At 39.8% G+C, this 26,341-nt stretch overlaps 1 protein-coding gene across 1 annotated transcript; it reads left to right on the forward strand.

The window, feature by feature from the left end:
* Positions 1-586: 586 nt before the first annotated feature.
* cdt1 (chromatin licensing and DNA replication factor 1) lies at positions 587-21,879 on the forward strand. Its single transcript, XM_059993075.1, has 10 exons — positions 587-1,373; positions 4,721-4,807; positions 4,982-5,202; positions 5,316-5,510; positions 7,199-7,344; positions 8,917-9,020; positions 17,778-17,966; positions 19,660-19,812; positions 19,934-20,135; positions 21,098-21,879. Exons 1-10 carry the CDS (start codon positions 744-746, stop codon positions 21,259-21,261), a joined length of 2,091 nt encoding a protein of 696 aa, XP_059849058.1. The 5' UTR covers positions 587-743; the 3' UTR covers positions 21,262-21,879.
* The last annotated feature ends 4,462 nt before the right edge of the window (positions 21,880-26,341 follow it).

The following is a 26,341-nucleotide window of genomic DNA, read 5'->3' on the forward strand; positions in this document are numbered from 1 at the left end:
ACTCTAGTTTTCGTTTAATCTTTAAGGTCTCATGCGACGCTTTTAAGAGCAAAAACAAAAATGTACTTTGTGCAACCAAATACGTATAACTCTTTTGCATTCCTCAATGAACTCGGTTTAGGAATCAAAATACTTCTGTTAAAAACCTGAAAACTTACACTCTGGAGCTTTGGGAAACTAACGAGATTATACCTAACTGGGGGAAAAGATAGCCACACACACGGCTAATCTCAATAATCAATTTAACAAATTCTTTGTAGGCAACAGAAAGGTGGTAAAAGAGATAAAATAAAACATTTAAAAGCTGGACTTTATTTACAACATAATGAAAAGCGAGTGAAATTCTCATTTGGCGCCGCAGGAAGACTGCACCATTCCAAGCGTAGCGAAAGAATTGAAATATTCCCTGATCTGATTCCCTGTGGTAGATCGACAAAGGAGATGCCACGTCCCTGAAGCGGAGATGTTTGGTTCTGATTATGTGCAGTTTTTTATATAGCTCTCGGGGGGAAAACCAGCGCAGATAGTTAAATTCAACCGGCGGAGGACCCCACCGAGGTGAAGTGGGATAATCCGCTGGGGTCACGTGTCGGTTTCGCGCGAAAGTTCGGGGTGGTTGATACAGTCTGGAACCTGGAGCGACCCGCTTTAATTACTCGCCCTGCCGTGACCACTGGGCTCAGCCGGAGGGGCCGGCCGCCCGCCCGCCCGGTCTGTGCTTGCTTCGTTTTCACTCCGGTGCCATGGCACAGGTCAAGCTGACAGACTATTTCCCGCAGACTAAAAAAGCGAAGAGGGACCCGCTTTCTGTGAAACCCAGGAAGGGGGGATCTCGAGGTGACACAATTGCCGCTACTGGGTCACTTGCCGAGGAATGTGGACCATCCCGGAGGAAAGTGTTGGAAGAGCAACCGACAATACCGCAGGCTCGGCTCTCCAGCTCTCCTCTTGCACCGGTCAAAACGCCTGTCCTTCAGGAAGCGTTTAAATCGGTGCCCGCAAACCGGGAAGAAGTTTGCACGACCCCCACACAGGAGGCAAATAAGAGAGTGTCCGCGTTTGACTATCTCGTGACTCCGACAAAAGATGAGAAAACACCCACGGAGTTTGATTTGGGCTCTGCCGTTTTTGGGCCGGGTAGCGACCGGGGAACTGGGCAGCAGACCAGCACAGCGAAGAAACGCTCTCGCTCGGATTCAATCGATGAAGCCGAGCCACGGCCGCTGGCAGTTTCGGCTTTGCAGGGCCCACAACGTGTCCCATCTGCCCGGAGGTGCCTGGTGCTGCAGCCGCGAAAAGCAGGTGATGGGCTTCACCAGGATACCACGGCTGGAGAGACGGCACCGCTACCGCCGGACACTCCCGAGGCCACGGTAAGGTTGAGCCGGTACAAACGTTTATCAAAACCTCGGGACGCCCTAAAACACTTAACGGAACGAGCTAGAGTTTGGGAAAAGGAAAACTAGCATCTGCGATTTGCGTCCTTCACTTATACAAAAGACATTCGGCCCGTCGTGTTCACGCCTGTTCCCAGTGGAGCAATCACTAATCCCATTCCCCGTCTATTTCCTTGTACCCTGCACTGTTCTATGTATAGACATAGAAGAGTACAACACAGGAATGTGTCCTTCGGCCCAGGGACTCCAGACTGCGGATACTGAATCTGGAACAACAGTCTGCGGGAAGAACTCGGCAACTTCCGTGGGCCGAAAGGAACAGTCCGCGTTTCAAGTCGAAACCCTGCAGGGTCGCTCCAGGTTCCAGCACCTGCAGTCTCTCGTGTCTTTATACTCTGTGCCCTGACCGGGAGGCGAGCGCGTCTAGACTTTACCAGCATTTCTACCTGGAACTCTGCAGGCCAGGCAGCGTTGTTTCGGGCCGAAACCCTTCATCGGGGCTGCCTGGCCTGCAGAGTTCCTCCGGCATTTTGCGTGTGCTTTGCTTGGATTTCCAGCATCTGCAGACCTTCTCTTGTTTGTGATTGGATATCTACCCGTGACTGCACTTTGATGGAACTATGTATTTGTACTCCTGCAACACAGCGGGGGCTTTACCGTTCTCTGCAAGTCCTAGGCTGGTTTGATTTCCCAGAGTGCACCACTTTGCCCTTGTACGAATTGAATGCAATTTCTTCACAGTTCCTTTGCCCACATGGCTGATGGAGATTCTTTTGTAATTTTTGATAACCGCCTTCACTGTCTACCACCTATTTAAATGTCATCTGCAAACTTGCTAACTGTGACTAGTATATTTTCTGCCAAATCATTTATTTGAATCAACTTTTTTTTACATCCTTCACATACATGAGTAAAAATCTTTACATTACATCTCTGATTTAAATGTACATTTTGTAGTAATCTTTAAAAAAGCACGTACAATAGTACAGTCAATATAACACAAATAAAACTGCGTCTGGGTGAATTAATCAGTCTGATGGCCTGGTGGAAGAAGCTGTCCCAGAACCTGTTGGTCCTGGCTTTTATGTTGCGGTACTGTTTCCCGGCTGGTAGCAGCTGAAATAGATTGTGTTTGGGGTGACTTGGATCCTCAATGATCCTTTGGGCCCTTTTTACACACCTGTCTCTGTAAACGTCCTGAATCATGGGAAGTTCACACCTACAGAAGCGCTGGGCTGTCCGCACCACTCTCTGCAGAGTCCTGCGACGGAGGGAAGCACAGCTCCCATACCAGGCGGTGACGCAGCCAGTCAGGACGCTCTCAGTTGTGCCCCTGTAGAAAGTTCTTGCGACGATGAACCTCACGAGCCCAGCACCAATCCCAGTGGCACACAGCTAGTCACAGCCCCTGTAACAACTGTGCACTGTCGCTGCTTGCTCTGATGGAGCCCATTGGGTAGGCTCTTCCTGAATCCCTTGCAATCTCCCGTTCAGACCAGCCCTCAATGCAGAACCCTGTCGGTGGTCTTCCATGTGGACGTCCACTCCCTGCTCTCCTCAATCCTTCCAGCCTGGACCAAAACCCTTTATCTTTGAGACAAGACTTCCCATGTCCAAAGCTGTGCTGATCATCGCCAACCAGTCCCGAGTCCCTTCAGCAACTTGCCCACCACTGGTGAACTGCATCTCCCTGGCCTGTCCCTGTCAACCTCCCCTTGCAAATGCCTTTGCAGTCTTTTCCCTAGCTTCTCAAAAGGTGAGAGAATGCAGCTCAGTGTGTGTAAGACCACCTGCACGTTATCCTTGGTGATTCGTATATGGTCCAAGACGTCACAGCTCAGTCCCCAGCTACCATTGTCCCCCTCCATGGCAAAACCAGACTAGGAACCTCAACTGCAATAGCTTGTCCACCTTTGAATTCTGCTGTTTATAGTGTGCATCGCCCTCAGACCACTGGCTTTTACTGCGGGGAGCAATGATCATGGGGAGTGTTTGCTTTTAAACATCACAGGTCCATTCCTGTTACCCGACACCCAGTGGTTGGGAAGGTTATGGGCTCTAATTCGTGAAGCATTGGTCAGTTGTTCAGATATAGCGTCGAACAACTTTGAAATGAATAAAGCAAATTCCTGCTTTACACTAGAATGTTCAGCATGATGTTATTTATTAACTTGACCTTCCAAATGTCCACGGCTGTAGTCTGATAGGTGGTCACGTTTTAAGGATCAGTGAATTATGACCGTCATATGAGCAAAACTTCCTAATTATGCATGTCAGGAGTTGGTCTTTTTAATCTTACTCATTTTATAATTATTGATCGAGCATACTTCAGACTCCAAGTTTATCAAACTGCTGATTTTAAATGTCAGATGTTATTATTTAAACTTATAAGAATTCACATAATGTCATTATGAGTCCTGATGTTTGTAGAATGTCTAATAACCAGACTGCTCTTTCTATCCCTGGTCAATCTAAAACCTGTTTGTTTTCTAACTTCCTAGCTCTAATGAAATGTCAGTTTGACACTGACTCCCTCAACCTGATAAGTTAAATGTTTCCAACAATTCTGCCTTTAATTTCAGTTTCTTTGCTAAAAACCATGTACCATTAGGCTCAAGAAGAGCTTCTATCCCACTGTTGTAAGTCTCTTGGAAGGATCTTGTACAATGAAGATGTGCTTTTGATCTCAGTCTACCTAGTTATGGACTTTGTCCACCTGCACAACACTTTCTCAGTAACCTTCTGCATTCTGTTAATTGTGTTTTCTTCTGTGCTGCTTCATTGCTCATTGTGCTTGTATCTGTCTGGATGACACGCAGAGCAAAGTTTTTCACGTACATTGGGACAATAATAAACAATTACCAAATTTGCCGCCGCCTCATTTCCAGTTAACTGCCACCAGGTTTTGCTTCTGACTTTACTATCATGATGAAAACTGAGAACCTTGCTGCTGTGAGGTAAACTCCTGATCTGGGTTAACAATTAGATTCAAGATCCACTTACTGTTAAAGAATGTACAAGTTGTACAGCCTTGAGATTTGTTTGATCACAGGTAGCCCCGGAGCAAGAAACCTTAAAGAACCCAATTTAAAAAAAAATACATCATGCATAACAATTGAGGCGAAAAGCAACATTGAGTCCTCAGTATGCCCAAAGCCTTGTTTATCAGTTCACAGGCATGGAACACACCAGCCGGGGCAGTTTTCATAGCTTCAGCGCCAGGGAGTGTCCATCGCGGTCACTATTACTACTAGGGACGTACCTGAGGATGGTGATACTAATGAGTCTTGTTTCCCTTCCGCCCCCCCCCCCCCCACCTTTAGGATGCATCTCCTCATGAGGTAACGGCTTTGAGGAAGGAGGTTTCTAAATTTCCAAGATTGCAAGATTTGAGCAAGGGAAGCCAGCAGGTACGAGATACAAACACAGCCTTCGGTTTGAGGCACCTGGCCTTGTTTTAAAATATGGGGCAGTGTCAGTGCAAATTGCTGAGAAATGCTCAGTTGTGTAAAGAGTGACTGATAAATGATTTTTAAACTAAGTATTGAAGGAATTGTCTTCAGTGTGTTTGTCCTGTCCCATAGGTGGACAAGGCACCTGGAAAGGAGGGTCTTCTGGCTTTAAAGAGCCGGTTGCAAAGAATTCAGAAGCTCAGCCAAACAGCTCATTTACCTGCACCTTCTGAATTGAGTACTGATGCCAAAAGTCGCCTGAAACGGGTTCGAGAACTCGGACTGAAGGTACAAGAAAATAAAGAGCGGGAAAAGACAGATGAGCCAGAGGAAAAATCAAGTGAGGATGAAAGGTGAGGAGAAAGCAATTTTTTGAAAACACCAGAACAACAAAATTACAAGCCTATTAAAGGTCCTTGTTGATGAATAGTTTCATACCGCAGTCCTGATGATCATTTTGCTCCAGGGTGAAGACTCCAGCATACCAGCGTTTCCACAACTTGGCACAAGACGTCCCACCAGGGCTGACCCTGCCTTTCAGATACAAGGTGTTGGCAGGGATGTTCCGCAGCATGGACACTGTTGTGAGCATGTTGTTCAATCGCTCCGAGACCATTACCTTTGCCAAGGTGAAAAAAGGTGTTCAGGACATGATGCGGAAGTGAGTATGAGCCTATACAAGCGGGCAGTACAAATTCTGGTGCTGTTTACCCTCTTGCTGAAGGGTAAATGCTTCAGTCCTGAGCCTTCTCAATTTATTGATTTAAAATAAATTACTTGCAGAGCTGATATACCAGAAACACTTCTACTTAACGAACACTTTGATTTCCAAAATACATTTTAGAATAAATGGCTTTTGAAAATAAATTAGCTTACTTTCCAAAACTTACTATTTAAAAGCTTTGGAGCTAAGTTGATATCTGGCAAAAATTTCTGAAGTTTTTAAATTTAAATGTGCATGTGAGCTTGATTTCAATGTTCAAGAGAGGTTTTGATAGGTAACTGGATGGTAGGGGTATGGAGGGCTATGATCCTGATGCAGGTTAATGGGAGAAGGCAACAAGTGGGTTTGGCATGGACTTGATTAGCTGACGGGCCTGTTTCTGTGCTGTACCTCTCTATGACTCTTAAGTATTTAAAAACAATCAAAGAAATCTTTTAACTGAATTTTTAATAAGTATTTCATAGTGTTGATGCCCTCCCAAGCTTTTTTTATTTTATCTAAAAAGTCTTGTCTAGAATCAATCAACAAGTTATAGATACCAGTAATAGAACCATTAACAAAAGGTTTTAAATTTAAAAGATCATCCAGTAAATTTTTTCAGGACCTATAGGAAAAGTAGTTAATTGGAAACTTAAGAAATCTCTAATTTGATGGTATCTGTAAAAATGTGTTTTTGGGAGTGCAAATTTAGTTGACAATTGGTCAAATGAAGCAAGAGATCCTGAGATAAACAGGTCCCAAATACATTTAATATCTAGTTCATCCCAATCCTTAAAGACTTTGTCAGTCATGGAAGGGATAAAAATAATAAAGGAGAATGGGAGACGATAATGAAAAATTCGCTAAACCAAAAAATTTCCTAAATTGAGACCAAATCCTTAAAGTTTGCTTAACAATTATGTTATCTGTTATTTTATTTGCTGAAAAAGAAGAGTATGATCCTATTCCTAAGACCTACTTTGATTCTTTAGATTCAATTTTAACATCTTGTATTTGGAATAATAAACAAGCTCGTTTAAGTAAAGTTTACCTACAAAGAAATAAAGAGATGGGTGGATTAGCCCTACCTAATTTTAGGTTTTACTGTTGTATTGCCAATATAAGGAATAATACTTTCTGGTCCTATTATATTTATCGTAAAGATTGCCCATCATGGGTCTCCTTAGAAGTTAATTCTGTTTTTAAAAATATATATATAAAAAAATTCCTCTATTGTCTCTCTTCTTGGTTCATAGTGTTGATGTGATGGTTTCAAAGTTCAAAGCAAATTTATAAATCAAAGTACCTACATGTCACCATATACAACCCTGAAATTAATTTTCTTGTGGGCAATCACAGTAAATGCAAGACGATGGAATCGCTGAAAAACTGCAGCCAATAGGATGGCAAAAGTATATTGCTTAAAGGGAAATTACAGCCTGCAGATTGCAGTGAGAGTAATTCAGAGCAAGTGTATTTTGTAAACAGCCTGCAACGAGTCACCTTGGTTCGCCAGTGCTATCTTGACCATTCATTTGCAGGAATATTATCAAAATGCTAACAAAACTAGTACCAATATTGTTGGAAGTAATGTAATTGCTAGTTATATTAGTCCAGCAACAGTTAACCTTGAAATCTCTTCATAGGCAATTTGATCAGCGAAATGTTGGACAAATTAAGACAGTTTACCCATCGGCATACAAGTTCAGGCAGGAGAAAGGGATCCCAACGTGGAGTGGCTCGGTGAAGAAATCTGACTACCAGCTCACCATCGATCCTGTGTTTGAAGGAGGTAAACAGTGCTAAGACTGAATTTTGTTGGACATTGCTGTCTTTGTCAGTGAAAAGACAAAATAAATAGATGATGGTATAAAATTTAGGGTCTTACTGGTAGTGAAGCTCATTACAAGGAATTGCAAAGAGACCTTCATCAGTTACGGAGCTGGGCTACAAAATGGCAAATGGGTCTCAACTTGGATAATGTGAAGTGATGTATTTTGGATATTCAGACTGGGTGGGACCTGTACCGTGAAAGGCAGGTCACTGGCGAGCATGGTGGAGCAGAAGGGCCTGCGTCTACAAGTGCACAGTTCATTGGAAGCAGCTGCAGGAGTAGACAGGATGGTGAAGGTGGTGTTCAGCTGGCCGGCCTTCATCGAGTTTAGGAGTTGGGACATTACGTTACGTTACACAAGTCAATGGTGAGGCAGTATTTGGTCCCCCTGTTACTGGAAAGACATCCGGCTGGAGAGGGTGCAGCAGACACGGCCTGGATGAGAGAGCCTGGAGAGGTTGGCAGCAATCAACCTTTATTCCCTGGAGCAGAGAAGGGTGGGGGTTGACCTAAGATGTTTAATTAAAAATTATGGGTGTGGATAAGGTGGATGGTCATAGTTTATCCCCTGGGTTGGGGAGTCCAGACAAGTTGAGAAATTAGATTTTTTTTTAAGACCTGAGCTAACTTCTTTTACACGGAGGATAGTGAGGACCTGGAATGAACTGCCTGAAAAAAGTGGATACAATTGCACTTAAAGAGGAGGGCTTGGAGGGTTATGAGCAGAACATAGGCAACGAATGACTAGCAGGGAGGGTGTGGTCAGCATGGATGAGTTGGGCCAAAGGGCCTGTTTCTGTGCTTGATTACTCTCTGACTCTGGCTAAAGTGGGAGCAGGAGTCGGCTGTTACTGTTCAACCCTGCTTCATTATTTGGTGCATCACAACTGATCCTCCCTCCAGTCTCAACCCTTTTACCCCACTCTCCCCGTAGCACCTGATCTAGAGATGTAGATGTATCTATGTATCTTCCATCTAGAGATGTAACAATCTCCTTAAGGCTATCCGGCAGCATTCTGTCTGTGGAGAATTCTCCTATTTCACCACTCTGAGCTTAGATTTTCCTGCTTTCCATACTAAATCTCTTGACACTGTAGCCCAATATTTACCGTTCCCTATATCCAGCCTGTCTCACCCTGCCAGAGTTCTGGAAGTTTCAATTAGATCTCTTGTTCTGCACTCCCAAGATATTATAAATCCCACCTCTCCATCCTTCCTGAGATACTCCTGCCATGAAATCCATCTTTTCATGTTCTCTGCCCCACCACATGGCTCAATGAGGGATGCCACCTATCCTATTAATGTTGTATTTTCCCTCAGTTTGACTTGCGGTCTCCTGTAGACTACTTAGGTAACAGCTTGTGTTTTTCTACCTTTTTGTCCTGCCTTTAAAAATAAAGTGTTACATTTTCTGGTTCACTGTTAATTGCGTTTAGTTGCTGTTCCACCTCTGGTCCGATTACCACAGTAGGGCTGAAGGAGATCTTCAAAAAAGCATGTAAAAATCAGACTGTTTTCCTCTTTCTACAGAGGAAGAATATGAAGGGCAGACACAGCTAAAAGCCTCCCATATGCTTCTGCGCCGGCGCATTTTCCATCGCAACCTTACAAACATTGTGAAGCAGTATCATAAGGTAAGCCTCTTTCTTTCTTTCTTTTTCAATCTTTTTATTAAATTTCATATATAAAAAAAAACAACACATAATAATGAACAGATTACAAATTCAATAAACTTGAGATTACATTAGTAATAGGATAATAATATCCTATTAAACATCAATCGACAAAAGGTACATAAATCAATCAAGTCTATATAAATATATATGAAAAAAAAACAAAAATAATCATCGAAAAAAGAAAAAAAATTGAAATTATATATGAGAAAAAATATATATTGAAAAAAAAATACTAAACTAAACTAACATGGGCAATAATAGCACTTTATAAATATATAAAGGTGTCAAGAAAAGAACTCCGGAACTCCATACCTGAACAAGGATAAGTAGAGAAAAGGATCTGAAATAGGCCAAATTAATTCAAATGAAAGTGTCGAATAAATGGTCCCCAGGTTTCTTCAAATTTAATTGAAGAATCAAAGATAGTGCTTCTGATTTTTTCCAAACTCAAATAAGAAATGGTTTGGGAGAACCACTGAAATGTAGTAGGAGGATTTACTTCTTTCCAGTTTTGTAATATAGACCTTCTGGCAATTAATGTTACAAAGGCAATCATTCGTCTGATTGAAGGGGAAAGCTGATTGCCATCTTCATTTGGTATACCGAAAATTGCAGTAATAAAATGGGGTTGTAAATCGATATTCCATACTGAGGAAATGACATCAAAAATGTCCTTCCAATAGTTATGTAAAGTGGGACATGTCCAAAACATGTGAGTCAATGAAGCCACTTCTAAGTGACATCTGTCACATTGAGGATTAATATGTGAGTAAAATCGGGCAAGCTTATCTTTAGACATATAAGCTCTATGTACAATTTTAAATTGTATTAAAGCATGTTTAGCACAAGTAGAAGAGGAATTAACCATTTGTAAAATTTTTTCCCATTTATCTGTTGATATATTACATCGAAGTTCTTTTTCCCATTCTTGTCTAATTCTATCCGATATTTCTGGCTGTATCTTCATAATCATGTTATAAATAAAAGCTACTAATCCCTTCTGACAAGGATTAAAAGTAAAAATCAAATCTGAAAAATCCGATGGAGTTGAATTAGGAAAAGATGGAAGAATTTTATGTAAGAAATTTCTAATTTGTAAGTATCTAAAAAAATTAGATTTAGGTAATTCAAATTTGTTGGATAGTTGATCAAAAGACATCAAAGTACCTTCAAAAAAAAAGATCACGAAAACATTTTATACCTTTCCTTTTCCATATACTAAAAGCTTGATCTGTCAATGAAGGTTTGAAAAAAAAATTACATAAAATAGGGCTGTCCAGAGCAAAGTTTTTCAGATTAAAGAATTTGCGAAATTGAAACCAAATTCGTAGTGTATGTTTAACAACAGGGTTAGATATCTGTTTATTGAATTTGGCTAAATCAATAGGAAGAAAAGAACCAAGAACGGAAAATATAGAATATCCCTTAACCTCACTACATTCCAAATTTACCCACTGTGGGCACACAGGTGAATCCAAATCTAGTTTCCAGTACATTAGGTTACGAATATTATTCGCCCAATAATAAAATCTAAAGTTAGGTAAAGCTAGACCACCATCTTTTTTAGACTTTTGTAATTGCCGTTTGCTTAACCTAGGATTTTTATTTTGCCACACAAATGAGGAAATTTTTGAATCAATATTATCAAAAAAAGATTTAGGAATAAAAATTGGTAAAGCTTGGAATAAATATAAAAATTTCGGTAAAATCATCATTTTAATAGCATTAATCCGACCAACTAATGATAAAAATAAGGGAGACCATCTTGTAGTAAGTTGTTGAATTTGATGAAGCATAGGTAAAAAATTCAGTCCAAATAAATCTTTATATTTCTTGGTGATTTTTATACCTAAATAGATAAAGTTATCAGTAACAACTTTAAATAGCATCCTATCACTCAATAAGGTTTGCGCGTTTAAAGGGAATAACTCACTCTTATCTAAGTTTAGCTTATAACCAGAAAAGCGACCAAATTGAGCCAACAAGGATAAAATAGCAGGAATAGACCTACTAGGATTAGAAATATATAACAACAAATCATCAGCATAAAGCGATAATTTGTATAACTTCTCATTACGGGTAATACCAAAAATATTAGGAGACTCACGAATAGCAATAGCTAAAGGTTCTAATGCAATATTAAATAATAAAGGACTTAAAGGACAACCTTGTCTCGTACCACGAGATAATTGAAAAAAAGAGGATCTATAATTATTTGTAAGAACAGAAGCAACAGGTTTATAATATATTAATTTAATCCATGATATAAAATTAGGACTAAAATTAAAATTTCTCAATGCATTAAATAAATATGTCCATTCCACTCTATCAAAGGCTTTTTCAGCATCTAATGAGATAACACATTCTGGGGTTGTAGGTGATGAAGTATAAATTATGTTAATCAATTTTCTAATATTAAAAAAGGAATACCGATTCCTAATAAAACCAGTTTGATCTTCTGAAATAATCTGTGGTAATACCTTTTCTAATCTAATGGCTAAAATTTTTGTAAGAATCTTAGAGTCTACATTTAATAATGATACAGGGCGATAAGATGCACATAAAGTAGGATCTTTATCTTTTTTAAGAATTAGAGAGATAGTAGCTTCATAAAACGATTGAGGTAGTCTCTTCTTAACAAACGCATCATTAAAGATTTCACATAGCCAAGGAGAAAGCAATAAAGAAAAAGTTTTAAAAAATTCTACAATAAAACCATCGGGACCAGGAGCTTTCCCTGAATTCATTGATGAGATAGCCTCTCTTATTTCATCCATAGAAATAGGAGCATCAAGCAAGCTACAATCTTCATCTACCAGTTTAGGAATATTCAAGTTATTAAAAAAATTATCCATCGTAAACCGGTCACCGTCAAATTCTGATTGATATAAAGATTTATAAAAATCTTGAAAAGTGTTATTGATTTCTTTATAATCAGTAGTTAAATTACCGTCTTGTTTACGAATTTTAATAATTTGTCGCTTAGTCGAAATAGCTTTTAATTGATTAGCTAACAATTTACCAGTTCGATCACTATGAATATAAAATTGAGCCCTAGTCTTAATTAATTGATTCTCAATTGAAGAAGATAATAATAAACTATGTTCCATTTGAAGCTCAACTCTCTTCTTATAAAGTTCTTTGGTAGGAGTAACGGAATAAATCTTATCAATTTCTTTAATTTTATCCACCAATAAAGCTATATCTGAATATCTTTGTTTTCTTTTACCAGCGGAATATGAAATAATTTGTCCACGAATAAAAGCCTTGAAAGAGTCCCAAAGTATTCCTTTATCAATCTCTTCATTATAGTTTGTTGAAAAAAATAAGTCAATTTGTTGTTTTATGAAGGTAATAAATTCTGGATCTTGAAGCAAAGTAGCATTAAGTCTCCAAGATCTAGTATTGATAGAAGAGTCCGGAATCTTGATAGATAACTTCAAAGGCGCATGATCCGAAATAGCAATAGAATCGTATTTACAATCAATAACATCTGTTAATAAACGATGATCAATAAGAAAATAATCAATTCTAGAATAACTATGATAAACATGTGAAAAAAATGAAAATTCTTTATCTTTAGGGTTCAAAAACCGCCATATTTCAGTAATTCCAGAATCGACCATAAAAGAATTAATAAGTAAAGCTGATCTATTCGGAAGAGTTCGAATAGGTTTAGATCTATCCATCGAAGGATTCAAACAACAATTAAAGTCTCCACCCATAATCAACATATATTCATTCAAGTTAGGAAGAGAAGTAAATAAACGTTTAAAAAATTCAGGACAATCAAAGTTTGGAGCATAAATATTAACTAAAACAACTTTCCGATTAAAAAGTGAACCAGTTATCAACAAAAATCTACCCTGTGGATCCGAAATAATTTCATAATGTGTAAACGAAATTGAGGCGTCTATAAAAATAGACACACCCCTAATTTTAGCGGTACAATTTGAGTGAAATTGTTGCCCTTTCCAGAACCTAAAAAAACGTTGATTATCCTCCCTCCTAATATGGGTCTCCTGTGCAAAAATAATATTAGCGTTCAATCTATGGAATACTTTAAATATTTTTTTACGTTTAATCGGATGATTTAAACCATTAGTATTCCACGAGATAAAGTTAATAGATTTATCCATCATACCAATATTAATTGTGTGTATCATAAAAGGTTAAAAAGACACATAACCCACAATTTAGGAAGAAGGAAAATTGATTCAGGAGCAACCGGAGATCCTGACACCTCAACAATATTAACAATTTAAAGTCAGCCCATAAACTAAAAGCAAAAAAATAAAAAGCAAAAGCGTGAAAAAAGATCCCTCCCCCCTCCCCCCACCCTTTGAAAGAAAGCCAAGCGGCAGGCGCATAAACTAATACTAATATTACCCCCATTTCAAGATGGCAGCTCCATAAGAAATTTTTTTTAAGAAAAAACTATATAACACCCTAATTAAAATATAGAGTTGCAAAAAAAAATATATATATATATACCTACATATATATACATACATACACATACACACACACATCAGTCAATTCAAGAAAAAAACTAAAATAGTAAAACCAGAAAAATCATTAATAAAAAAAAATGAACATTAAAGTTTAAAAATGTAATACACCTTTAAAGAAGAAATTCCATATTCAGATACAAAGATGACGTTTCACAAGCCAAGACTTATGGGAAGAAGAAACGACATTTTGAGAAAGCCATATTACAAAATATGAATATAAATTCAGCAATCAAAAAAGTTATCAAAATAGAAATTTTTTTTAAAAAAAAACATTTAATAGACACTATAACATATATATAAAAAAAAGACTAAAAAAAAAATTCAAAACCTTTGTTCCATTTCTAAATACAGGCAAGCAAATAAACGCTTATAAAAAGTAAAGACTTATGGGAAGAAGAAACGACATTTTGAAAAAATAATTCATTATTACAAAATACAAACGTGTATAAAAAAGGATATTATAAAAATTAAAACAGCATCTATAAGCAATAATAATAGTAGTAAAAAAAAACCCAGACCTATAGTCCAAAATAAAAAGTTATAACCCAACTTCCAGGGTTAAAACTTAAAATGAAATGGCATCTTCTCTCCAAAAAAAAAATCTTCAATGTAACTCATAGTTGAAGTTGCACTAGAGGATCGATATTCTTCAACAAATTTCTTCGCTTCTTCAGGAGTGTTAAAAAAGTGTAGACTGTTGTCGGGCAGCACAATTCTAAGCTTCGCTGGATACATTAAAGCTTGTTTAAATCCAATCGAATGAATCTCTGCCATCACTGGTTTAAAAGCGATCCTGGCTTTCATTACTTCATACGAATAATCCTCAACAATTCGAAATGAGTAGTTTTTGTAGGAGATCATACCTTTTTTACGAGCTAACCGAATTAGAAGCTCTTTCTCACGAGGATAATGAAGGCGAACAATCACCGCTCGTGGTTTATCAGGCACAGACGAAAACCTCGCAACTCTATGAGCGCAGTCGATAACAGGTTCATTTTTCAAACCTTCACCACCGAAAATTTCCCACAGTAATTTAGAGAAAAATTCAGTTAAATCACCGGACTCAACTTTTTCGGGAATTCCGATGATGCGCAAATTCTGTCTGCGAGAACGATTTTCAAGATCAGTAATTTTAAACTTATACTGATCTAAAGTTTTAGCAGTCGACTCTATCTTCTTCTCTAACACTTCAATTGTACGTGCTTTTTCACAAATTGATTGTTCAAGAGTCGTGATCATATTTCCATGCTGTTGAACCTCTAACGCCTGCGACTGAAACTTAGTTTCAAGCGATTTAACAACTCCTTCAAGATCGGATATTTTCGTAGTAATCCTCCTTTCCAAATTTAACAGTTTACTGTCCAATTTACCTTCTAGTCTGCCTTCCAGACCCGCCAGTTTAGCATCCAGTTTAGTGTCCAAAAGACTAGAAATTGCGTCGATGGATACAGGATCCTTAGCCGATTTCTTACTTGTAGCCATTTTAGGTTTGACAAGATTAGATCAAATATTATTTTAGGAAAAAAGGGTCAATCAAAGGTAGCAACTCATATGATTAAATTCGAAAAGATCTAATTAAAGGGTGATTATAGTTGAAAAAATAAAGAGCGCCTAAAAGGCAGATGCTTACGTCGCCATCTTGAAACTCCACCCTCCGTAAGCCTCTTTGTCCTCGGGCTGACCTGACCTGTCATGCCAATGTATTGGCATCATCACTCATTCTGCCATTTTTAGTCTGTGGTCTTAATCCTGGAAGCCATACGGTGTCCTGCAGATCATTAGAGCCATAGTTGCATTGATGCTCGTAAGTGCTTCTTTGAGATGGGTGTGGTTGAATACATCAGCAGGAGATTGTCAATCTGAATTTTAAGTACAAGGTTCTTGAACTTAAGTTTCCCAAAGCGAATATTGTGATGTGGCATTTAATGACCTCTGGCTTCGGGTTCCTGTCCACTTCCGAATGCTGGACCCGCAGCAGCTATATACAAGGATCTTCTGGTGTTAGTTGGGGGTTGGACCAGGCCAAACCCAACCCTCAACCTTGAAAGGCTTTTTTGATGTAACGTCGTTTGGTATGGTGCATGATATGATCTACATAAGAATCAAATATCTTTACAATCTTTTTCAAACTGCTGATTTACTTTGCAACAGATAATCTGCTGGAGGAACTCTGGTTCTGGTTCTATCTACCATTCACCTCTCCTAATGATTCCCATTTTTCACCTCCATTAGCAGAGTTCAATTTTGGTAGCCCTGCCTATCTGCCTTATTTTCTCCCTTTCTTTGTCTGCTATTCTCAGAACTGTCCTCTCCCTTACCGGGTGTAAAATGCTTGTCATCTTGCACCCTTCCTCTGTCTATCTATTGCCTCTGACTCCTGTCTCGCCACTTTCCTTTGAGTTTGTCAGTGCCAAACTGGCATAATCCCATTGTCTTTCTCTTGATCATAATCTTCTGGTTTGTGACACTTCAGGTACATGTTCATCTACTTCTGACTTGTTTCTGCCTCTGCCATCCTCTTAGGCAGTACATTTATCTCCTGTAACACGACTAATCCATGAATGATTTACTTTAATTCCATGCACTTGCTTGTGAACTCGCCTACCAGCCCAATTAAAACAGTTAATCAACCAGGCTCCACGGGTGAGAATTCACCCACCAAGCTTTCATTCAGCAACACACAATTAATCTAAAGGAGTTCATAATTGACCATAAATTTAACCAGCCTTGTGCTGTCTCTTTGAGAGCAGGTTATAGGTTGGATGTTTTTGCATGTTTGACCCACCAACAGGAGTGTGATGGTACTTTCTCCCATTTGTTCAGTGAGTATAGCCCCAATGCTCGGCTTGGACAGGGCTCCATCTTGATGGGTACCTGGTCCTCTGAAGATTAATTCCCTTTCCCAGCAGCACACAGTGTTTGCCGTGTGAACACTGCAGTAAGTTTCTCTGCCATCTCCAACTGTTTACAGACTCCTGATTTGACCATCTGAATGCAAAGACTAATATTAAAACATCACTCTCTATCTCCTCTGCCTCCCTGACTTGAAACGCACCATTAGTTCTTTGGTGAAGATGGTGGAATTGCTCTGTGAGTGCTTCATGTGGATTGCAGCGTGTTTAAGAATGTATATTCTCAAATATTTTGGGTTGGTGTTTCAGTGTAGTAGTGCTGAGGGCATACTTCATGGCTGGAACTGTAGTCTTTCCAATGAAGTTTTAAATGGACTCTTAAATGCGTAAATTCAAAGTAAATTTTATTATCAGAGTACATACATCACCATATAAATCCTGGAGGTTCGTTTTCCTGCAGGCATACTCAGTAAATCTATAGAATAGTAACTATAACAGGATCCACAAAAGATCAGCCAGAGTGCAGAAGACAACAAACTATACAAATATAAGTAAATAGCATTAAATAATGAGAGCATTAAAAAGTCCCTTACAATCAAGATAAATAAGATCATTGGTTGTGGGAGGATCTCACTGAGTGTAGTTATCTGCTCTGTTCAAGAGCCTGAAGGTTGAGGGGTAGTAACTGTTCTTGAACCTGTTGGTGTGAGTCCTGAGCTCCTGTACCTTCTACCAGATGGCAGCAGCGAGGAAGGACCATGGCCTGGGTGGAGGCAATCTCTAGTGGATGCTGCTTTCCTCTGATAGCGTTTCGTGTAGGTTCAATGTGCCCAAAGGTTCTGTCATATTGAGAGAATTTAATCATATTTTTATGAGCAGCTGTTATTTTTGTCCCTCCCTGCTCTTATTTATCCACCGTGCTCCTCATTCCTTTTCTTTTTACACTACTGCTAAAATATCTGGCTGTGATCGTGGCGCTGTCAGCCCGTCATCTAGGAATGGCATAGTTGAGGCTCTGAGGTGTGTGTACACGTTTGTCCACATTTTGCAATACTTGTAGATTGTGCTTCATTTTGGTATTAATGTCTGTAAATAGTTTTGAATTGAGTGTTGACTCTGCTGAGGTTGGATGTGTAAGAGGCGTTTGTCAGCGCCAGTACACTCCTGTTCCATGTTGTACTGCATCAACAGTTGGTGTTTTGCAAACTCTGGGATGTGAAAATAATGTTTTTGTGAAGATCACAGCTCTGGGGAGTGATTATTTGGAAGATTCCTAGACAGAAATGTGAACTTTCAGAAACTGATGAAGCAATAACTTTTTATTTGCCTCCCTACCCCCCCCCCCATAGGCATTTTTGGCTTCTCTTAACCCTCCGATGTATGTGCCTGATGACAAGCTAACACGGTGGCACCCACGTTTTAATGTGGATGAAGTCCCTGACGTTGTTGCTGCTGAACTTCCCCAGCCTCCAGATTTTGGAAAGCTAACAACGGCCCAGGAGGTACTGGATAAAGCCCGCAGCATGATGACACCAAAGGTACTGATGTGGCACCGTGTGGTGTTTCCCACACCCATGGGTTGTTTGGGTGGGCAAGAGTGGGGTCTTTGTACGGGGCGAGGAAGAGAGGGACTTCCTCAAGGTGTGAACATAGAACAGTACAGCACTGACGGCCATTTGGCCCACAGTGTTGTGCCAATATTGATCATCTTTGATGATCATTACAATTGATCTCTTCTGCTGTATTATCAATATGCTGCCATTCCCTTCTATTTGTGTGTCTATCTACATGCCTCTTAAAATCCACCAAACTGCCTGCTTCCACTAACATCCCTAGCACCTGGCACTCTTCAGTTTCAAAAAAATATTGCCTAAAACTTCCTCTCCCCCACCACCAACCTAAGAAACATTTAAATATACAATACTGTATATTACAGCTAGAGTGCCCAAGACTTGACATTTGTATTTGTAACCATGGAGCAGAGAGCGAGTTTGTAAATCTGGCGAGAGCTAAGGTTGTTGGGAATGGTGAGGGTGGAGCACTGCAGAAGGGGTGTGGGACTGGTGGCAGCGATGGAGTGCCAGTGGTGCAGGTGCAGACACACCAGGCAAGGTCACTTGATTCCAAGTGATCGGTTTATTGATCATTACAGAATTTCTCTCTGGTGCGTACCACTCTTTTCCCCTTTTCCCATCCCTGCCTCCTTTCCGGTCTCATTCCATAACAGAGCCCACATCAGAATCGGGTTTATCATCACTCACATATCATGAATGGTTTTTTTTCCTGCTGCAGCAGCAGTTCAGTGCAGTACATAAAATTACTACACTACTGTGCAAGTTTTAAGCACCCAGCACGCGCACGTGCTCTCTGATATATATCCTTGCACAGTACTGTATCCTCCTGTGCTCCTTGTGTTTGGTTTTTCCAACTTGGGGAAAAGATTCTGACTGTCTAACCTGTCCACGGCTTTCATAATTTAAAAAAAAACCTGCCCCTTGTAGCTCATACCCTCTAGACAGCATCCTGGTAACCTTTCTGCACCCTCTCCACTGTCTCTGTGTCTTTTCTACGGTGGAGTGAACCAGGACTGTGCATAATATTCTCAAGTGCAGTCTGATAAACTGCTGCATGACTCTCTAACTCTTGTATTCAATACTCTTACCAATGATGCCATATCTTTTTTAACCACTTTATCCACTTTCAGTGTACTAAGCACTTGGACCCCTCAAACACTTTGTACTTCACTGTTATGAAGATGCCTAACATTAACCGTGTATTTTCATTTGACCTACCAAAGTGCAACATCTCACATCTGCCACTTCTCTGTCCACATCCGTAACTGATCCACAGTATATCCCTCTGTATTCTTTGATAATTCTTCAGACTATCCACAACTCCGCTAATCTTGATGTCACCACTAACTTGCTTATCCAGCCATCTGCACTTTCATCAAAACTGATCCTCGTGGAACTCCACTGGTTACAAACCTCCAACCTGAGTAGCAACCATCCACCTCCACTGCCTGTCTTCATTGGGGGGTGGGGGGAGGGGCAAATCTGTTCAGACTCCAATCTGAGCATCTTTATCCTCTGAATTAATCTACCACAATGGACTTCATCCAGTGCCTCGCTAAAGTCTGTTTTCCACAACCACTGCCTTCAAGAGCTAGTGTGGTTTCTTTTCTATAAATGTATTGGGTTGAATTTGGTCTTTGTGATTATTGTTATTTAGATGGAGAAAGCACTCGCAAACATGGCCCTCAAATCTGCAGAAACTGCCATGGCTGCCACCACCGAACGAAAGGAGCAAACCATTCAGAGTCCTCGTCCCAGTCCTGGCCCTTCCAATGCACTGAAAGGGATTTCGCAAAGTCTGCTCGAAAGGGTGAGGGTGAAAATCTGATTTGTGACCCCATATTAACTTTCTTTGGTTTACTGAAGAATTTCTTTGTTCATTTTGCAACAATGCCCATCATAAGCGTCTCTGACGTCTCGCTCCTCTACAGATCCGTAGCAAAGAAGCTCAAAAACTTCAGGCAGTGATGACGAGGAATCCTGCGCAGACTGAGCGCCTTCATATGATGACGAGACTTCCTGAGATAACAAGAATTCTGCGCAACGTCTTTGTGGCAGAGAAGAAACCAGCTTTGAATATTAGCATGGCATGTAACAGAGTGATTGACAGCTACCGCTCTTCAATGCCCCTGGGTAAATGAATTTTAAAATAAATATTTCTGCCTACCAAATGCTGATAAATTACAGGACAAAGCATTCCCCTATTTGGGGTATCAATGTGGAAGGTTTTGAAATCTGTTTTGGAAAATGAGTCTGGGGTGATGGGTGAGCAGAGATGAATGTGAGTTAGAACACTGGCCTCCTGTGCTCTCAACGATATCAGCTAGGGACCAAGGGGGAAGTTGAGGATAAAGTTGGTCCCTGTATATTAGGGAACGTGGCCTTGTATATTCTAAGGAAGCCCTTTTAAAGGTTGGGTCTGAGAGGTGAAGAAAATGAAGACTCAGTAAATTAGCTGGTCTGAATCTCACTGTTGATCCTCTCCAACAAGCAAAGGAACTCCTGAAGACTTTGAGTGAGTAGATTAAGAGATTTAAGACTTGAGAAGTTTTGCTACAGCAAATACTGATGAGTGTAAGGAATAGGCTTGCTGCAAGATGGATTCTGTAGAAATATAGATTCTGCAATGAGACACTTTTAGAACACAATTACCTTGGTATACCCGTGTGATTGTTTAAAGATTTTGCTGTGTATAGTCCAGTACCAGAGGGCATGGTTTGAGAATAAGGGTTAGGTCATTTGGGACAGAGTTAAGGAAAAACTTCTTCTCCCAGAGAGTTGTGGGGATCTGGAATGCACTGCCTCGGAAGGTAGTGGAGGCCAATTCTCTGGATGCTTTCAAGAAGGAGCTAGATAGGTATCTTATGGATAGAGGAATCAAGGGATATGGGGACAAGGCAGGAACTGGGTATTGATAGTAGATGATCAGCCATGATCTCAGAATGGCAGTGCAGGCTCGAAGGGCCGAATGGTCTACTTCTGCACCTATTGTCTATGTATATTTCGTAGTTATTTTAAGAATAAATTTTCAATGTGAAGGGTCATGTTCTCATTCTGTGAGATTCGAGTTCATTATTACCTTTCCTAAATTTCAGGCGATATGGAGAAACATCTGCGTTTACTGGCTGATATTGTTCCTGACTGGCTGACTATCCATATAATCAGGAAGGATGTCTACCTGAAATTGAACAAGGATGTGGAGTTGAGTATGGTTGTGGAGAAGATTGCAAAAAAGATAAAGGAAGAGGAAAAAGCATGATTTTAATTTTTTTTGCACAAGTTCTGCACAAAACCTGAATATCTAATGTAAAAATGTGAATTGTGTAAATGTATATTGGATAATGGGAAACAAATGCAATGGGATAGCATACAGATTTTATAGGTCAATATGTTTCTTGACAACTACACAATACTTTTGTACGGCAGTAGTTTTCTTAAATTGATTATGGCAAGTAATATTTCTCAAACGAGAGGTGAGAGGAAATAATTCAGCTTGCAATACAGTTTCAAAGAATAAGTATTGTGTAATGTTCATGTCTTCCAGGAGCAATGGTTTCTTCTGTTTGATTTCAAACAGTGTTAAATTGTTCAGTAATTTATACTTTGAAAGATCTTTTGGGAACCATGATTAGATGTTAAATTAAAAATCTGAATTGTGCGTATGGGTGGTGCTGGAGAGAGGGAGTGATTTTAATGAACAATTTGATTAAATGTTTCGCTGCTGTGACTCCTGATTTTTATTTTCAATCTATGACCACAAGGCCAGAACACCCCTGTAATCATTGCTTGATTCTAGTGCACTCTTTTGCAAATTCCGTTCAAGCCAAATACAGTTGCTTCCCTGTGACATCCTCTGGTCTCTAGATAATGACCATTACACTTTGATTGTTACACCCAAGAATATAATCAGAATGTCAATCCTTGCAGGGTGGGCATAACCCTGAACATTCTTTTAATGTTAAGAATGATTAATATTTCTTCTGTCAGCATTTTATTTGTGGTTGTATTTTTTATCCCCACCATTTGCATGTTTTTTTTGTTTGGTGCTTTCCCCCCCCTCCCCCCCCCCCCCATAGTTTAACACTGGGGAGCTTGGATGCAAGTGCTGTAATATCATGTCTTTCATGTTTTAAGTATCCAAGAATGTACAAAGTTAAACATCACAGGTATTCCTGAGTTACTTTTTTTTAAAAAAAACCCTAACATGAATGAAACTTGAGGTTATGCCCAGCTGGAATGGAGATGGCACAAAAGTAATAGTTCCTGCAGAGCAGCATCAAGTACAGCAATCTCTTAAATGTACAAAAAAAATCAATGTCTCTTAATGGAAAAGTGGTAACACATTTCTTGTGCTTGAAGAGAATCTATTCCAGGTGCTGAAAGGACTGGCAAATATAAGGATATGATTGATACGTGGGTATCACCCTTAGCTCCTGGTGACAAGCTTTTTGCACTGATCTTTTTAGTGTGTCTTGGGCATCTGAAACCTGGCGGAGCCCATCCCTCTCCAGGTTTTTATTTTACAAGTTTGAGTTGCCGGAGCTCGACACTCAACCCAGGCACGGATGGAGAGCGTGCAAGGGAGCTGGCTGGATTCCAACTCAGGACCTCTTGCCCTAAAATCCAGCGCTGATGCCACTATGCCACCAGCCAGCATTAAGATTGATTATGGCTTGTGCTAAATGCTCCTTATTTTTATACAAGTGGTTGAAATGTAGTCTATAAATATTAACTTCAGGTTGGGTACAGACTAGGTTTAAATGAAGTTATTTGATACATTCTCATTCCTTCTGGCCAATACTTTAACATTTATAAAGTTTAGTGCCTACTAATTGGGCACAATACTCACTGGAGGCCAGGTTACTGATGGTTTTACCTACCCATCACCTTTGTTTCTGCGTGTGATGGTATATGTGGTTTTGCTCCCACAATCCAAAGATGTTCTGGTTAATTGGTCATTGTAAATTGGCCTGAGAATAGGTTGGTGTTTGGTGGGTTGCTGGATGCTGTGGCTCATAGGGCTGGGAAGAGCAAGTTCCACACTACCTTAAGTAATGGGCTAGTCTGAGAAACGAGCATTTATCTAACAAAGAATAAGGACTCAACAGTTTTCAGCTAGCAAGAGTACAACTGTGGCCAAAAACTAACTGATTCATTAGCGACATGCTGAATGAAGCAGGCTTAGATACCAGATAAATTTTAGTGATGTGGATCTCTCATACTCTTTATTTTTAAATCTTTTTATTACTTTCAAACTCTGTATTCATGTTTGTTTAAAATTATGTAATTAATAGGTTAAGTATACATTCATATAGATGATAATCCATAATGTTATAATCCAGATGTTATTCTGAAGTAGCTTCGTTGACCCACATGTTTTGGTCTTGCCCTTGTTTACAAAATTATTGGAAAGATATTTTTGGTGTTATTTGTTTATCCCCCTCAGCTCGACGGATGATTGCATTTGTTACATTAATGACTAGAACATCTATCCTATTGTACTTGAAAGAAATTAACCCTCCAACTATATTTCAGTGGTTTTCTCAAACTATCTCGTTTGAGCTTAGAAAAAATTAAAGTGTTGTCTTTGATTCTTCAGTTAAATTTGAAGAAACTTGGAGACCATTTATCCAACATTTTCATATCAGTTAAACTGACTTTTCCTAAACCCTGCTTCTATTATCCTTAATTATTTGGATTGAGGTGTGGAGTTATTGACGCTACTGTGTATATTTGACATAATGCAGTAGCCCATGTTGGTTAAGTTTTTTCTTTTCTGGAGATTTTTTTTCTTATTTACTCCCTTTTTTTGTAATTACTATGAGTTTGGGAGGATCTCTCATATTCATGAGCAGTTAGATAGGGTTTTTGATAGAACTTTTTCAAGACAAGCAGCAAATGAAAATATTCTGTTTTCCTCTTCAGCATCTGCATGAATTATGTTGTTGACCAAAAAATAATTGGAATTAGTCATTTGCCCAACATGGTGTAGGCTGAGTTGATAATTTTCCAGGATGCAGGGAGTAATTTCAAGGCCACATTTCTTCCCCTTTCTTTTGTAAGTTGTTAATGCATATTTCACATCTGGCCTTTTAAGAGAGCTGCAAAACCATTAAGAAAGGCAATACAGGATTTTTGCACAACAGGTCACACCTACATTCTACATCAGATCACTTATGGAGTGATATTGAAGGGGATTTGAGATTTAACATTGCTCCATTCCTAGGTTATTATTTTCTGCAGGGATGCTAAAAACAAGTTTTAAGTCATAGTGAGTATTGTTAATAACATCTATGGAAAAAAGTAAACAGTTGACAAAAGCTTGACTGTTTACTCTTTTCCATAGTTGCTGCCTGGCCTACTGAGTTCCTCCAGCATTTTGTGTGTGTCGCTTTGATTGCCAGCATTTGCAAATTTTCTCTTGTTAATAACAGGTATATTGGTCCAATAAATAGCCAGCTGGTGGTGTGGTGACATACCGTGCCAGACTTCAAAAGCATGTGGTCCCAGGTTCAAATCTATCCAGCTCCTTGCTAGCTTGATGGAAAGCATGCTCCTGCCTCTCTAAAAAACAGACATACTAAGAAATGGCAAGGTTACTGAATGATGCACAGAGAACAACTCCGGTCCAAGAAACTAAAATTATGCTACATTCATGTATGCATTTCATTGCACCAATAAAGTACCTTACATGTCATCAGAATCAGGTTTATTATCACTGGCATGTGATGTGAAATTTAATTTGGCAGCAACAGTTCAATGCAATACATAATATAGAAGAGAAAAAAATAAGTCATTTACAGTGTATATACTGAAGAGATTAAAATATCGTGCAAAAACCAGGAAGGATAGATGAAAATGAAAAAAGTGAGGTAGTGTCCAAGGGTTCAATGTCCATTTAGGAATCAGATGGCAGAGGGGAAGAAGCTGTTCCTGAATTGCTGAATGTGTGCCTTCAGGTTTCTGTACCTCCTACCTGATGGTAACAGTGAGAAAAGGGCATGCCCTGGGTGCTGGAGGTCTTTAATAATGGACGCTCCCTTTCTGAGACACAGCTCCCTGAAGATGCCCTGGGCACCCAAGATGGAGCCAACTAAATTTACAACCCTCTGCAGCTTCTTTTGGTCTTGTACAGTAGCCCTCACATACCAGACAGTGATGCAGCCCGTCAGAATGCTTTTCACAGTACAACTATAGAAGTTTTTGAGTGTATTTGTTGACATACCAAATCTCTTCAAACTCTAATAAAGTATAGCTGCTGTCTTGCCTTCTTTATAACCACTGATATGTTGGGACCAGGTTAGATCCTCAGAGATCTTGAAATTGCTCACTCACTCTCCACTTCAGATCCCTCTATGAGGACTGGTATGTGTTCCTTCGTCTTACCCCTTCTGAAGTCAACAATCAGCTGTTTCATCTTACTGTCGTTGAGTGCCAGGTATTGCTGCGGCACCAGTAGTTGGCATATCTCCTGTACGGTGTCTTGTCACCACCAGAGATTCTACAAACAATGGTTGTATCGTCAGCAAATTTATAGATGGTATTTGAGCTATTCCTAGCCACACAGTCACGTGTATATTGAGTAGAGCAGTGGTGCACCAGTGTTGATCGTCAGTGAGGAAGAGATAGTATCACCAATCCGCACAGATAGTGTCTTCTGGTTAGGAAGTCTAGGATCCAATTGCAGAGGACAGTACAGAAGCCCAGGTTCTGCAACTTCTCAATCAGGATTGTGGGAATGATGGTATTAAATGCTGAGCTATGGTCAATGAACAGCATCCTGGCATAGGTGTTTGTGTTGTCCAGGTGGTCTAAAGCCGTGTTGAGAGCAGTTGAGATGGCATCTGCCATTGACCTATTGTGGCGATAGGCAAATTGCTGTGGGTCCAGGTCCTTGCTGAGGCAGGAGTTCAGTCTAGTCATGACCAAACTCTCAAAGCATTTCATCACTGTTGATGTGAGTGCTACTGGGCAATAGTCATTAAGGCAGCTCACATTATTCTTCTTAGGCACCGGTATAATTATTGCCCTTTTGAAGCAAGTGGGAACTTACACCTGTAACAGTGAGAGATTGAAAATGTCCTTGAATACTCCAGCCATTTGGTTGGCACAGGTTTTCAGAGCTTTACCAGCTACTCCATTGGGTGGGACCTTTCACCTTGCAAGAGTTCATCCTCTTTAAAGAGAGTCTAATATCAGCCTCTGAGACGAGATCACAGGGTCATCAGGTGCAGCAGGGATCTTCACAGCTGCAGTTATTTTCTCCCTTTCAAAGCGGGCATAGGAGGCGTTGAGTTCATCTGGTAGTGAGGCATCGCTGAAATTCATGCTATTGGGTT

This window comes from Hypanus sabinus, chromosome 17, assembly GCF_030144855.1.
Source record: "Hypanus sabinus isolate sHypSab1 chromosome 17, sHypSab1.hap1, whole genome shotgun sequence".
Taxonomy (NCBI): Eukaryota; Metazoa; Chordata; class Chondrichthyes; order Myliobatiformes; family Dasyatidae; genus Hypanus; species Hypanus sabinus.